At 37.8% G+C, this 15,938-nt stretch overlaps 1 protein-coding gene across 2 annotated transcripts; it reads right to left on the bottom strand.

Annotated features, from left to right (window-relative positions):
- Nucleotides 1-1,845: 1,845 nt before the first annotated feature.
- On the bottom strand, nucleotides 1,846-6,029 carry LOC111881725 (LOB domain-containing protein 36). 2 transcript variants are annotated; one of them, XM_023878112.3, is made up of 4 exons: nucleotides 5,761-6,029; nucleotides 5,598-5,665; nucleotides 3,888-4,908; nucleotides 1,846-2,153 (listed from the first exon to the last, which is right to left on the bottom strand). In XM_023878112.3, exon 3 carries the CDS (start codon nucleotides 4,856-4,858, stop codon nucleotides 3,950-3,952), a length of 909 nt encoding a protein of 302 aa, XP_023733880.1. In that variant the 5' UTR covers nucleotides 4,859-4,908; nucleotides 5,598-5,665; nucleotides 5,761-6,029; the 3' UTR covers nucleotides 1,846-2,153; nucleotides 3,888-3,949. The 2 variants fall into 2 exon arrangements, with proteins under 2 accessions (XP_023733880.1, XP_023733881.1); XM_023878113.3 differs by having other exon boundaries at nucleotides 5,598-5,662.
- Between the last annotated feature and the right edge of the window lie 9,909 nt (nucleotides 6,030-15,938).

The following is a 15,938-nucleotide window of genomic DNA, read 5'->3' as shown; positions in this document are numbered from 1 at the left end:
GGATTAAGGGTATCCCCATCCCCATCCCCATCCCCACTTTTTTTATTCGGGGATTCTCCATCCCCGTCCCCATCCCCGGTCAACTTAGGGATTCCCCAGTCAAAACCGGTGTGGGTTTCGGGTTCCCGTTAGGTATGAGGTTTTCTGTCATCCCTAGTGACGATGGCATAGTTCCAAAAAGAATGATGCTAAGTATATTAAATACTTAATTTTGCTATGGATAAATAAGAGAAAAACAAACTAAATTAAAAAATAATAATAATAATAATAATAATAATAATAATAATAATAATAATAATAATAATAAAAAGAACACCTTAAAATGGGCGCAACATTTGATCCATTAGGAGCTTCTTGGAGGCCCATGAATAGAGATCATCGAAAATGGCCCTATCTATCATTGCCGAATCCTCTATTTAGAGCCCCACTTTTAATTTCCTCCAACTTGAGCTCATTTCCCTTGTTTTATTTTTGTTTTATTTTGTTTTTATGGCAGAATATTTTTGGTTTTTGGTCTTTTTATTTTTGTGTTAATTAAGGAAATTTGATGTGAATTTTAATGTTTAGAAAATGGAATTGAAATTTGATGTGAATTTCAATGTTTAGAAAATGGAATTGTGGATTAAGCTTGTATGAATCCTATTAGTTGTGAGACCCGAATGTTATACGGATTGGATAAAACAAATAAATAAATAAATATGAAGGTTTAAACAAAAATTTATTTAAATTTAAAATTTAAAATTTGAATTTAAAGAAACATATTAAATACTATATGAGTTGTAATATTGTAATTTATTGGTTATTTTAAATTAAAACAATTATTAATTAATGTGTAAATATGATATGCTAATCTACTCTAATAAATGAAGGTTTTTTGCCACATGTCTTCTTCTCCTTCATTTGGACACATGACATTTTCTAGAATTTTTAAATTTTCTATTTTCCACTTGTCATTTTATTGTATTTTTCATTTATTAAATTAAAATTCTACATTTAATATTTAAGATAATATATATGTAAAGTATTTATTAGAAAAAGTTTATATATGTAATGTATTAAATACATTAAAGTCACATTAATTTTAATAATTCAAAATTTTTCTCATTTTTCTTATAAATTAAAACTTTTTAAATTGTTAAAATTTAATATTTAATTTTTTTTAATTAAACCCATGTAATACATGGGTCTCACACCTAGTTAATAAGAAAGATAAAAAATGAGAAAATGACAAATGGAAAAAACATTTATTCAAAAATACCACAAAATGACAAGTGTCGAAAATCATGAGATATTGACATGTGGCAAAAAAACTTTCATTTATTAAAATGTTGCCCACTCCCGTTATTGTGCCTCATAACACGTGATAACGCCAATGAACACCGCCTCTCCCTCCCGTTCTTACATGTTAAAGGCTTTCGCATTACTTCCCGTTACCACTATCATATTTGGTAACAACGTTTTTTTGTTTTTTAGCCTAATCCCACCTCTTTAAAAGGATTGTTTATTGTTCGTATAATACCGCTTTTCCATTTTGGATATATACAACAATAAATATGAAAAACATTCCACTAATAAATACGAATGTTTTCATTCTCAATTATAGTAACGCTCAGATCCAATTGAACGTTTCGAACACATACACCCAATCAGTATCTACGAGTCTTACACAAAACAAGCATTTTGTGTTTCAATATGGTTCAAAAGAAGCATGATTGATCCACCTTTTTTTCATTTTTCTAAATTAAACAAATAACTAATATGTTTTTATTATATTAAAAAGGGTACATTTATAAAATAATTACCTTTTCCCTTTAAATTTTTTGAATTTATTTAACATAATTCATGTGCTTATTTAACATAATAGGTATAGAATGTCCGATACAACCCACCGTTTTAAATAGTTTGAAATCAATACCTCTAATTCCTCCTAATCTCCTTCGTTTCTACCCCAAATGGAAATGCTCCACAATAGGGTCTATTAACGAGGGGCAAATAAACCCTCTCTTGTTAAATAACTTAACAACCTTTAAAAAAATCTCAAAAAAAATAAAGAAATAAAATAAAAAAATTACATGTTAATTTTGTTTTTCACAAATCTAAGATGTACGTCTCTCTTTTTCCTCTTCATTGACTTTTGACGACCATGGAATAAACTGCAAAATAAAAATAATACGAAAAAATGATTGATACAATTGTTTGCAAAGATAATAAAAACAAAGATTTGTAAAATAAGCGAAATAACAAGAGCATAAAGAATTGAATATGACTAAAGAATGAAGATGGCTTGTAACTTGTTAAGGTATATTCATACCCACCTTTCTATACGTAAGACAACTCTCTTTTGTTATGTAAAAGTAAAGCAAAAGCTTATGTTGACCTTTCTTCTCTTCTAACTTATATATATATATATATATATATATATATATATATATATATATATATATATATATATATATATATATATATATATATATATATATATATATATATATATATATATATATATATATATATATATATATATATATATATATAAAAGTTACAATTACTTAAATATTTTAAATGATGCTTACAAATAACCATGGTGGTTACTTTTAAATAGTATTTCTTTTATAATAGTTAACTTTTAGCTTTTGATTGTATGTTTTATATTATTTTAAATATGTCAAGAATTTATAACTATTTTTATTAAATACTTTTATACAAATAAAGACTAAAAGTTTTAATTTTAAGTTTTAACTTCTTTTACCAAAGATACTATGTGATCCTTCTATAATCATGAAACAAACATCTTTACATTTAGTTGATGTTGATCATATTAACTCATTTAAAATAGAACAAAATACAAAGATTAGACATAATTTTTGAAATTTTATAAACTAGTATGAAACACACATTTACTGCATGAATATAAAATACCAAAATTAGACATAATTTATGAAGTTTATAAACTAGTATGACGTTATTTTTATAAGTAGTAAAGACTTTGTCAAAATATTTGACTAAATTTATGTAAGATTCGATATAAGATAAGACAACTTAACGTACTATTGATCTCAATACGTAATTGATAATATCTTTGGAAGAATATAGAATAAAATTCTTCTTTTTGCATTTTGAGAAGAAAAAAATAGGCCCCTTCCAATTTTTTTTATCTCCTTTCCAATTGACATTTTCTAAAATAATTAATAAATTAACTTAGAAGAAATATTTAATATAGTGTATTGATAAACCACTTGAGCTTTTTATGTGATTTTTTTTTTTAAATATACATTTAAAAGTTAGTTTTTAATTATACATCTAAAGTTTCTTTTATATTCTTTTATATTTTTCATCTCTATGTTAGTGACTATTGACTAATCAAAATCAGTGTCAATCATAGAAGAAAATATGGTGTTTTTAGTAAATTTCTCAACTCCCAAAAATTGAATTGAAAGAAAGGCAGCAAAGTGTAGAAAGTTAAAGTTGAAGGGGGTAGAAGTTATGATTAGCGTGATTGTGACGCATCTGGGAAACTCAATTTTTGAATGATTTTTGCAAATGTGTTTGAAGAACCTTTATATTTTATTAACTGAAATGTGAAAATGATAATATTCTTTCAAATAAATAATTTTTTTATTATTTTTATTATTTTTCATACTCTCTTTCAATTTGTTAAATTATAATAAACTAACCGGCTATGAATTAATTAGTTAGTTTTTGAATTAGTTAGTCAATGATAATGTTACTTGATGATATCCAATTCAGTGCATATTATAAATTTCTTTTTGTTGATAAATTGTTTTAAATATAGACAAAAGGAATTTTATGTACATGCATATAATATAAGAAAAAACATTAAATTAACAATTATGTAAATAGAAGGAGAAGCATATAGGGGCACGTACCCGGAATAAAAAAATTATATTTAAAGAATAGCAGAAGATGGCGCCGGAGTAAATGACCAAATTCAACACGACGGAGCAATGCTCCTATCCTCCTCCTTGGCAGCTCTCTGCACCACCAACGGCGGTTGCTGAGCTTCCTGTGGCAGCAAAAGCTGATGCGGTTGAACGTGGAGCTGGTGGTGGTGATGTTCTTGCGGCGGCTGTTGGTGTTGGATCTGGTACATGTTGTTATTCACATAAGAATTACCTAACGCTAAAGTTGACATAGCTGCCTGAGCTGTCATCGGGCTAAACCCACCACCACCTGAACCGGCATCAAATCCGCCGCTAAACCTTACTAGCTCACCCGGTTGCTGCTGCTGTAACGACGGCGGCGGCGGTGGCGGTGGTGGTGGTTGGTGCTGCTGTTGTTGCTGTTGCTCATAACTCCTTAACATTTCCTGTTGTTCTCTAGAATTAACAACCGCCACCAGTTGCTGTTGCTGAGCTTCAAGTATTTGCTGGTGGTGCTGCGGCTGAGCGTCTCGGAAAATCGGCTGCATGTTGTAGGGCAACACCGGCACCGATGATGACGTCGGCATGTTTCCGATTTGCGGGATGAAACCTGGATTTAAGATTGGTAACATAGCGGAAGGGCCGATGTAATTAGATAATTCGAGTTTAGCGTTGTGTAGATCCGATTGAACTTGTTTTAATCGGTGTTGAAGAACAGAGATTAATCCGACGCATCCGTACACCGGATCTCGTAACCTTGCTTCGGCTTCATAAGCTAATGAATTAACGGCGTCTTCTCGTTGAGTTGTGTTGAGTTCGTTGAGGATTTTGGCGACGTTACTTGCTCCGAAGACTTTGTGTACGTTTGCGAATTTTTGAGGGTGATCAGGTGGGAAGTATGGCGCAAACACGCATTCCTGTGTGCATTTACGGCGTAAGAACTTGCAAGCTGCGCATGGAGAATTTGAGGACGACATTTTAGATCTCCTTCTTCTTCAATTCTTCTTCTTCTTCTTCACCTTTGGAACTGCATGTTAGGGTTTCATTCACAAAAGGAGTTGAATTAATGATTCATGTGATCGATAATGTTGAGAATTGATTAGTACAAATGAATGAATAATTATAACATCGCATTCAGCGAAGGTTCGTTTACCGATTTTGGAGAAGCAGGTGGTGCAATTAAAGCAAAATTTTGTGTATCGAAACCAGCGATTCTAAGTCAAATGACAGGATTTATTTAATAAAATTTGGTACAGTTGAATTTACTAAGATGATAATTTTGAATATTTCCAGAACGATGCGTACACACGAAGAAGGAAAACTCGAAATACACCATGAAACTTGATTTTCTGTGAATCAACAATGATCAAAAAACTCATAAAACGAAAACAAGAGAAAGCAACCGAAAACTTCGAAAGCTAGAAACTGCTCGTATATCGATCGTTTTAGATCCAATTCTTCGAAACAAATTAAATACAAAAAAAAAAAAAAAGGAAAGCAGATCAGCAGAATCAAACAAATATTGAAAAAAATACGTTCGAATCGATTAATTTCTCTCCAAAAACCTCATAGACGACGATTGATCACACTAATATTTTCCTTCCTTACCAGAATTCACAAAATGTAAATCAAAGGAAACGATTGTTTAATTAATGAGTTGCATATCAAATATGTAATATATATTCTAATCCAGCGTGAGATTCATCATTCATGTACCTTGTTAGAAGCTATATATACGAGAAGATATTGTGAAAAAAAACTCCTGATCCGATCTTCAACATCTTCTAGATCCCATCCAATATGTAATTAACAAACAGTGGACTCAATCAACACAAACACGCACAAATTAAGCTTATTGAAGAAGAGTGAAAACCATTACCAGAATGTTGACGACGTCATTCGTCCCTCTGTGCGTGTATATTTGTATATGCATATATATTAGTACGTGTTAATTATGAGTCTGAATGAGTGTATGTGTGTGTGGGTGTGAAAGAGAGAGAAAGAGTATGGTGCATTCTCCGCCGTCCGACTTGAACAGAAGCGTATTTTGACCTTCCGATTTGAAAACCGGAGTTTGTTAGTTGCTACACTTCGTGAGAGAGAGAGAGAGAGAGAGAGAGAGAGAGAGAGAGAGAGAGAGAGAGAGAGAGAGAGAGAGAGAGAGAGAGAGAGAGAGAGAGAGAGAGAGAGAGAGAGAGAGAGAGAGAGAGAGAGAGAGAGAGATTCTAAACGATGATATAAATGCAATCTGAGTTACCTATTTGTCCCTGCTTTCTAGTCTCTAGTCTCTAGCCTTTCGTACCCTTTTTTAAGAGTAATTATAGTTTTGGTCCCTTTACTATACAAGAATATGTAGGTTTAGTCGTTAGTTTTGGAAATTTAACAAACAACACCTAAACATGCATATTCTTGTATAATGAAGAAGAGATGGACCAAACGTCTACGGTCTGCAATAAGAAGATTGTTTGTTTTTATAAATCTGCAGGCTGTTAAAATCAAATAAAATATAAATAAACCAATTTTTTTGAACTTAAAAGAGTTTTTAAACTTTAAAATTTAAATAATTTTATAATATTGAAATATAATTCTTACAACCAAAACAACATTTTTTTTTAAATTTTTTACAGCATCAAACTATCATGTTAAACCTCATATAAAATTTGTAAGCTAATGATGTTAAAGATAATGTTTATAAAGTTTGATCAACAATCAAAATGTGATTAAAATTGAAGTAAAATCACACTTTTGTTACAATTACATTAATTACAACTTTCAAAACATCAAAAATTAGGACTCTTTTACATGTAAATTAAACACAAAAGATGAATAGAGAAGAATCTTTGGTATAACCAATGCAGCTTGCAACTTGCAACACGTGCAGGGGCGGCTCAACCATTTTAGAGGCTCTAAGCAAACAAAAAAAAATGAGGCCCTTCAAGTAAGTAAACAATTTTGAACATGAGATTTTTAGTTTTATAAACCAGTTCTTTTACCAACAAGCCAAACTTCAACTTGTCTTTATATCCTAAGAAATACGTATATATACATATACAACACAATAAACTTTAAAATTTGGGGCCCTTTAGAATTAGGGGCCCTAATCCATTGCTTAGTTTTGCAAAGGGTAGAGTCGGCCCTAAACAGGTGCTTGAAATGACTACAACTTAGCATTCCTTGGGAGAGATCATTGAGTCCTAGAAAAAAGATAACACCAAGTTAGATTTCTTGATCGTATAACCAATGCAACTTGCAACAGGTGCTTGAAATGACTAGAAATAAATAACTTTGAAATAACTAGAAATAAAAAGTCTAGCATCTTTGAAGACTTTAATCAAACAATTGGCGTGCTGTGATTATCAACTAATTTCTACTCCATTTAGATCAATTCAACCATACATAATTTATCAAAATTGAGACCAAATATCATACTAAGCAGCATAACAACAATCAAAACAATTTCAAAAACCACATAACAAGAAAAAAATCTGATTTCATAATATATTTACCCAACAAAATTTGATTTCACAAGCCTTATTTTTTTATTTTTTTTTAAATCAGAAACAAGAGGTGCAAGCCTTTCTTTTGTTTTCAGGGCATTAGAGAGTTTTTCCAGCAAGATTAATCCTCAATTTCATGTTTGAAGTGAAAAAAAAAACGATTACAAACCTGTTCGTTTGGTGGTCATCGGGACGCCTGCGATCGGAGAGGAGGCGACGATCGGAGTGGAGGACGACCTTGGCTAGTGCTGATCGGAGGTGATCGATGGTAGACGAGCGGTGCTAGATCGAAGATGGAGCGAGCTGTCGACAGTGGGAAGTCTGGAAGATGGAGGCGGAAAAAAAATGTACGCGTCTTTTTTTTTTAAGGTTAAAATAATTGGCAAACTTTAGAAGTGGTTGGCCCATGTCTGTGTGGTGAAGACCTCGCGCAGACCTTTTATGTTTGCGGACTTCAGAAAAACAAACCCACTACAAACCTTTATGTCTGCCCGTGGTCTGCGCCAAGCAGACAGAAGAGATCACGCATATCTGCGAAGAAAAAACAAACACCCTCTTAGTCATTGAGTACCTATAATTGTTCCAAAATTTAAAATAAGAACAAACAAGTCATTTCTCTCATTTTTCCTCTGTCTTACTATTCTCTCTCTTGATAATTTTAGTGTCATCACAACATTTGGTGTAGTCAAGATTTATTCGATACAAGTTAATCTTAGTTTGGTTAGATTCTGATACTTGAGGTGTGGCACACTTGGATATTTAGTATGAACTCGGGGTTACGGGAGTCCGAGTGTAGCACCCATGATTAGGCTCGAAGAGCATCACATCTAGCGGGGTCTAGGGGCAGTGTTCCAAGTCGGGTTCAAGGGGCAACGCCGTAGTGGTGATTGTGACTTTTCTCTCAAAAATTATCCGAAATAACTACTTTTGCCTTTATATATTAAGGGGGTTGATAAAGAAAGATATCTGAAATTGCATCATTATTTTGTTGAATGTTAGTCTCACAAGAACACGAAACACAACAATTCATTATATATTTGCAATTTAGATTATGTCTATAATATGACTCGATTTCTCAGATTAATCCACATATGGATTTGCGAACCCAAACATAGGTCGGATTACAGATGTTGAAAACTGTTTCTACATTATCCATGATATTGTCTAATTACTTGTATTGAACTATTGATATTCAAATCCCAAAATCAAACACTTTCTTCCCCCATCTTCTCCAATCATCATCTATGATCTCCCCCATCACATCATCATCGGTATTTCACTCCGCTTAGGTGACTTCGACCTCACCCACAACTCCAATTGTAGTTACCACCACGTCACCACCATCCCTGCCTCACCAGCTATACACCACGGTTGCAAATCCACCAACTAATGCCTCCTCTCGTCAGTGGCCCTATCAACACAAATCCATCTATAAAGTCCTGATTTTCAATCCAAATTTACCATTTTTATTTATTCAATATATATATCAGAGTATATAACTACATTATGCAGACTCATGTTGTGGATTTGCATGTGTATAGTCCAACCTTGCCCTTTTTACGAATCAATGAAGTACCTGAAAAACATTTATAATCAACTGGTTAAGCATGAACCATGGTGAGTTCCCCAAAATATCATATCCCACAATACATATACAATCCATACATATAATAGCCTTCAGCATAAAGTCGGCCCGCCTCTTGGCCATTAGCATAAAGTTGGTCCGCCCTTTTTCCTTCATCATAAAGTTGGTTCGCCACATGGCCTTTAGCATAATGCTAGTCCGCCCGAGTCTTTTGGCCATCAGCCTGAGGTTGGACCACGCTCAACTCCCCATATAATATATCTACATAAAAACAATCCAAATCTACAAGTAACTAATAGAACTAGTCTAATTGCATACTACAAGGAAACTATATCCTAACATACAGAGGATATATAGTAAAGTATAAACTATAGTGAGAAAACTCAATTGGACAATTACTTAGACGATTGACAGCTATCTGGGTGGGGACATAGGCATATAGGTGCAAGAGTGGGCCTTGGCCGACCCACACGAATTTGAGATTCAATATATATATATATATATATATATATATATATATATATATATATATATATATATATATATATATATATATATATATATATATATATATATATATATATATATATATATATATATATATATAGGCTTAGGTTATTCTATTTAAACTAATTATTGTGTTATTGTATGCATAAATGTGGACCAATCATTTTACTTAATTTAAGAAAGTCATTAATATATATTATTAAATTAAAGATAATTGGAAAATATCATCTAATTTCATTCTAAGGGTATTTTAGACAATTGAGATACATTTAAAAAAGGAAAATTCCATATTTTTTGGGATACTTAACTCTCTTGATTTTAAAATTCTAATTTTTTAATTACTTTAAATTTTAATTATAACGTAATTTTTATAATTAACCCTGATTTATTCTGTTAGAATCATATTCACTACGAATTATAAAATACATATTTCTATTAGAATGATATTCTATAAGAATGCCAACACCGACTAATAACAAATTTTTAGATACAACTTCAAAATTTTCATTACATCCGTAAAGAAGTAAAAACTTTATATAATATTCTATGAAAATGAAATACTCAGTAATAACAAATAATATATATATATATATATATATATATATATATATATATATATATATATATATATATATGTTATTACATATATATGTTATTCGACCTGAATATTCTAGTAGAATATATTATTACATATACTCATATTATTCTATTGTAGATTATTCTATCAGAAGAATAGCTCTTTCCTTGATAATCAACGAAATTAGACATTTAACGAAAATAACTGCCATGAATCAAATCATGTAAGAATAATATTCTCTGAGAATGCTTCAAATAACTTTGAAATTTGCAATCCGTTCTTCAAGCATCAACTTCTGTCAAAACAAAACCAAATTGTAGTTTAGATTGCAACAGAATTGGAATTCATGATTCCATTCCAACAACCCCAATTTCAAGCAAGCTCCCAAACACAGTCTGCCATACAAATTAAACCAAATTAACTCAACCCTGTAATATATTATAGAGCATTGTATTTGTAACATCCCAAAAATACGAGCCAAAAATTTCATTTTTTTAAAACGTGTACTTAGCAAAACATTAGGAATAAAACGTTCAACGATCATATCATTTCACAAAAGATATTGCATGTCTGGAAAACATTTTTATAAAACATAAAAGTGTCAGAGTACAAATCCCCAGGTGATATCATAATGCGGAATATAAAGCATGTGTGTGATGTACCGCTACCGCGCCAGCTCCTTCCCCTTCGAAGAAGAGGTACCTGAAACGAAAACTGAAAACGGTAAGCACGAAGCTTAGTGAGTTCCCCCATAATACCTCATACCATACAAACATACAATGAACAGCTAGGAGAAACGGGCCTCGCCCACACTCATGAAGATACGGGCCTCGCCCACACTCCACTATCTGGGAGATACGGGCCTCGCCCACACTCCACTATCAAAGAGATACGGGCCTCGCCCACACTCAGCTGCTAACCCATAATATACAAGTATCACACAGACAACGAGTATAGACAACTCTATCATACTAGCATATATCATAATCAACTCAACCAAGAGATACGGGCTCGGCCCACACTCTAATACTAACATCTCGTCTATACGGGCCGGCCTTGGTGCCTTAGACCCGTTACTACTGGAAGGAAACTCACCTCAAAGTAACCGCTGATCTAAGTGGGAACTGACTATCTGCTGCTGCTGCCGCTCCGGAAATCCTCTGGCTATAATTCCCACAAAACCCTTAGTCAAATACTGCTAACCGACTTCAGGGTAAAATGACCATTTACCCTTTACCAATCAAGAGTCAAGTAAAAGTCAACTGTCAGTTGGCCCGACTCGCCGAGTTGACTTGTCAACTCGCCGAGTCCCTATCCCTTTGCCCGACCTTAAACCCGTCTCTACTCGACGAGTTCTCCTTCTAAACTAAAGGCCAATAGTCCTTCATCCTACTCTTCGAGTTGTATGAACAACTCGCCGAGTTCTTCTTCATCCGAAGAACACTCAAAGCTGTGACTCGCCGAGTTGTATGAACAACTCGCCGAGTTGTTCTTGAGGCAAGAAGATTGCCTTGAACTCGCCGAGTCATGGCACTGACTCGCCGAGTTACTTCACGAGTGAGTCTAGCATCCGACTCGCTGAGTCCTATCCCACGACTCACCACTCCACCCCGCAAGCACGAAAAGGGGGAAAACTTGGGGACTCGCGACTCGACTCGTCGAGTCAGATGAACGACTCGCCGAGTCGGCCACATGCAAATACTATACACACGATTCTGCTTGAATCCAGTTCATGCTATTCATAGATCTGGGTTCCTAGGGCATGAATAACACGTAAAGTTTCCAACTTTACGTGTAAATATTCACCAATGAAGGTTTTAGGGCTCAAAATGCACCAAAAGAGTAGATCTAGGGCTTTCATGCAATATGGCTCCATAAAGGCAATAGATCTAAGCTCCTGGATCTCAATCCCACCTAGATCTAGAGGCTAACAACTTATTACAAACCATAAGGCACAATCAAGCTTGGGGAAAAACTCAAGAAGGACTTTCATGGAGCTAGAAGGGACTATAAGCATGAAAACAGAGGGAAATCGAGTTATACCTCAAGGAAAACACTGAGATAGCTCAAAGATGCCTGGCCTCCTCCTCTCCTTCTTGATCTACTCTCCTTCCCTCTCCAAATCTTCAAGAAAACACACTAAAATGCTTCAAACTCACAATGAACAAGGCTTGAACGGAGTATAGAGCTCTGAGGGTGAAGGGGGCGAGCTTGGGGGCGGATAAGAGGGTTTAAATAGGGTGCAAACCCTTGAAATTTAGGGTTTCATCAGACAACGGAGACTCGCCGAGTCGCCAACTTAAGCGTGTTCCGGATCTCGTCTCTACTCGGCGAGTCGGACCTACAACTCGCCGAGTCTAAGGCTAAAAAATGAAAAATACTAAGATAAATTTTACGTACCAGGAACCAGGTGCTACAAATCTCCCCCACTTATTTTAGACTTTGTCCTCGAAGTCTGCTGCTTGATCCTGAAACAGCTCGGGGTAAGGCTCCATCATTTCTTCCACCGGCTCCCATGTCCACTCGGACCCCTTTCGGTGCTGCCATTGCACCTTCACTAACTCCACCCTCTTGTTCCTTAGATCCTTCGACTTCCATTCGAGGATTAATACTGGGTGCTCAATGTAATTCAGGCTGTCATCAACCTGTATATCCTCTAACGGCACCACCGCTGAATCATCCACGAGACACTTCCGTAGCTGGGAGACATGGAAGGTGTTGTGGATTTGGCTGAGCTCGGCTGGCAGATCCAGCCTATATGCCACCTTGCCCACCCAGGCTACAACCCTGAACGGTCCAATGAACCTCGGGCCCAACTTGCCCCGCTTCCTGAATCGAATGACACCTTTCCAAGGTGACACTTTCAGGAGAACCATATCCCCGACTTGGAACTCCAGGTCTGATCGACGCTTGTCGGCATAACTTTTCTGTCGACTTTACGCTGTTTGAAGCCTGCTCCGAACCTGCTGGATTTTCTCGATCGTCTTGAGCACCACCTAGGTACTCCCCACGACCCTCTGACCAACTTCACCCACAACATATCGGGGTCCTGCACCTCCGACCGTACAACATCTCGAATGGAGGGCGGTCAATACTCGCGTGGTAGCTGTTGTTGTACGAGAACTCAGCCAAGGGAAGATAGGTATCCCAGCTACCACCAAAGTCTAGCACGCATGCCCGCAGCATATCCTCCAAATTCTGGATGGTCCGCTCACTCAGACCATCCGTCTGCAGGTGAAAGGCGGTGCTAAAATGCAGACGAGTGCCCAATTCATCATGAAACTTCTTCCAAAACCTGGAAGTGAACCGCACATCTCGATCTGATATCACTGACACTGGCACCCCGTGCCGCACCACTATCTCCCTGATGTAGATATCAGCCAACTTTTCGGCCGAGATACTTTCCTGAATCGGAATAAAATGGGCGCTCTTGGTCAATCGATCCTCGATGACCCAAATCGAATCTACTCCTCGCGCCGTCCGGGGAAGCTTTGTGATAAAATCCATCGTAATATCCTCCCATTTCCACAACGGGATGTTAAACGGCTGCATCTTTCCGTGCGGTCTCTTATGCTCGGCCTTGACCTTCCTGCAGGTCAAACACCGCTCGACATACCACGCCACATCCCGCTTCATGCAGGGCCACCAATAGTCTAGACGAAGATCCCTATACATCTTCGTCGCCCCTAGATGAATAGAGAATCGGGATTTGTGCGCCTCCTCCATCAAGATCTGGCGCACGCCTCCATGATACGGCACCCACACCCTACAATGTAGTGTCAATAACCCCCGACTATCATAATCGAAGGAGGTGACTTGACCCACTATTCGCTCACTCTTCCGATGTTCCTCCCTCATAGCCTCCTGTTGAGCCTCCCGGATCTGCTCCAACAAGGGAGTCACCACAATCATCCTCATGCAAACATCCCTGATCGGCGCCGCCTTGCGGCTAAGCGCATGGGCCACCACATTGGCCTTCCCCGGGTGGTAAAGGATCTCGCAATCATAATCCTTCACCGCGTCCAACCACCGACGTTGCCTCATGTTCAGATTCGGCTGATCCATGAGGTACCTTAGACTCTTGTGGTCCGTGTAAACGGTACATCGAACCCCGTAAAGGTAATGCTGCCAAATCTTGAGGGCGAAATCCACCGCCCCCAACTTCAAATCATGCATCGGGTAATTCGCCTCGTGTGGCTTCAGCTGCCTCGAAGCATAAGCAATGACATGCCCCCTCTGCATCAATACTGCGCCCAAGCCTAAGATCGACGCATCACAGTATACCACAAAATCCTCTACGCCCTCGGGCAGGGCTAAGATCGGCGCCTCGCACAATCTCTGCCTCAGAATCTCGAACGCTGCCTGTTGCTCAGGCCCCCATCGAAAGACCACGACTTTCCTATTCAACCGTCTCTGGGGTACGACTATCTTGGAGAAATCCCGAATGAATCTCCGATAGTAGCCTGCCAATCCTAGGAAACTCCGAATCTCGGACGGAGACTTCGGAACCTCCCACCTCATCACGGCCTCCACCTTGGTCGGGTCTACTGAAACCTCGTTCTGGTTGACGAGGTGCCCAAGAAACTGCACCTCGTGCAACCAAAACTCACATTTGGAGAACTTGGCGTACAAGCTCTCCCTCCTCAAGGTCTCCAAAACCTCTCTTAGATGCTCCTCGTGCTCCTCCTGCGTCTTGGAATAAACTAAGATGTCATCAATGAAAACTATCACAGACCGATCCAACATCGGTCTACACACGTGGTTCATGAGGTCCATGAACGCGGCAGGAGCATTGGTGAGCCCGAACGGCATCACCACGAACTCATAATGGCCATAGCGCGTCCGAAATGCGGGCTTCTGTACATCCTCTTCTATGATCCTCATCTGATGATAACTTGAACGCAAATCGATCTTGGAGAACCAAGATGCTCCCTGCACCTGATCAAAAAGGTCATCAATCCTCGGGAGTGGGTAACGGTTCTTCACCGTCACCTTATTCGGCTCCCAGTAATCTATACACATCCGATGCGACCTGTCCTTCTTCTTCACAAACAGGATCGGGGCTCCCCAGGGTGAACTGCTCGGTCGAATAAATCCCTTGTCTAGCAGCTCCTGCAGCTGTGTAGACAACTCCTGCATCTCGGGAGGAGCCAACCGATAGGAGGAGCCAACCGATAGGGTGCCTTGGCTATTGGAGCCGCACCAGGAACTAGGTCGATTCTGAACTCCACCTGACGCTCCGGAGGTATTCCAGGAAGCTCCTCCGGGAACACATCAGCGTAGTCTCGCACCACTGGACCCTCGCTCACCGTCGCTTTACCCGTCTCCCGGGTATCCATAACATACACGACATATCCCGCGCAACCCTGCTGAAGGTAGCGCCTAGCTCTCGCTGCTGAACATACTGCAGGTCCACGCTGTGGCCTCTCGCCGTGAATCACCAACTCTCCCCCACTCGGGGTCCTGATCTGCACTAGCTGTTGTGCGCAATCTATCATTGCCCCATTAGCGCTCAACCAATCCATGCCTATAATCACCTTGTTCCCCCGCAACGGAACGGGGAACCAAATCCACCAAATAGCGCTCCTCAAATAACCTCAGAACACAATCCCTGAACACCGCTGATGCTCGCATCGATCGATCATCGGCAATCTCTACCTCTAAAGGGCAATCCAACATGCCCGAAGACTCAGTAAACCTCTTGCTAAGCGCAAGGGAAACAAATGACCGGGTGGCCCCCAAGTCAAACAACACCTGGACAGGAATACTGTTCACATGGAACGATCCTAATACATATACACAGAGCACATATCAATATCATAACATCATAAAAAAGGTAGGGGGAAAGAATCATACCTGTCACCACATCGGGTGTCGCGCGTGCCTCCTCT

Source organism: Lactuca sativa, chromosome 3 (genome assembly GCF_002870075.4).
Source record: "Lactuca sativa cultivar Salinas chromosome 3, Lsat_Salinas_v11, whole genome shotgun sequence".
Classification (NCBI taxonomy): Eukaryota; Viridiplantae; Streptophyta; class Magnoliopsida; order Asterales; family Asteraceae; genus Lactuca; species Lactuca sativa.
This window is presented reverse-complemented; position numbering and strand designations above follow the sequence as displayed.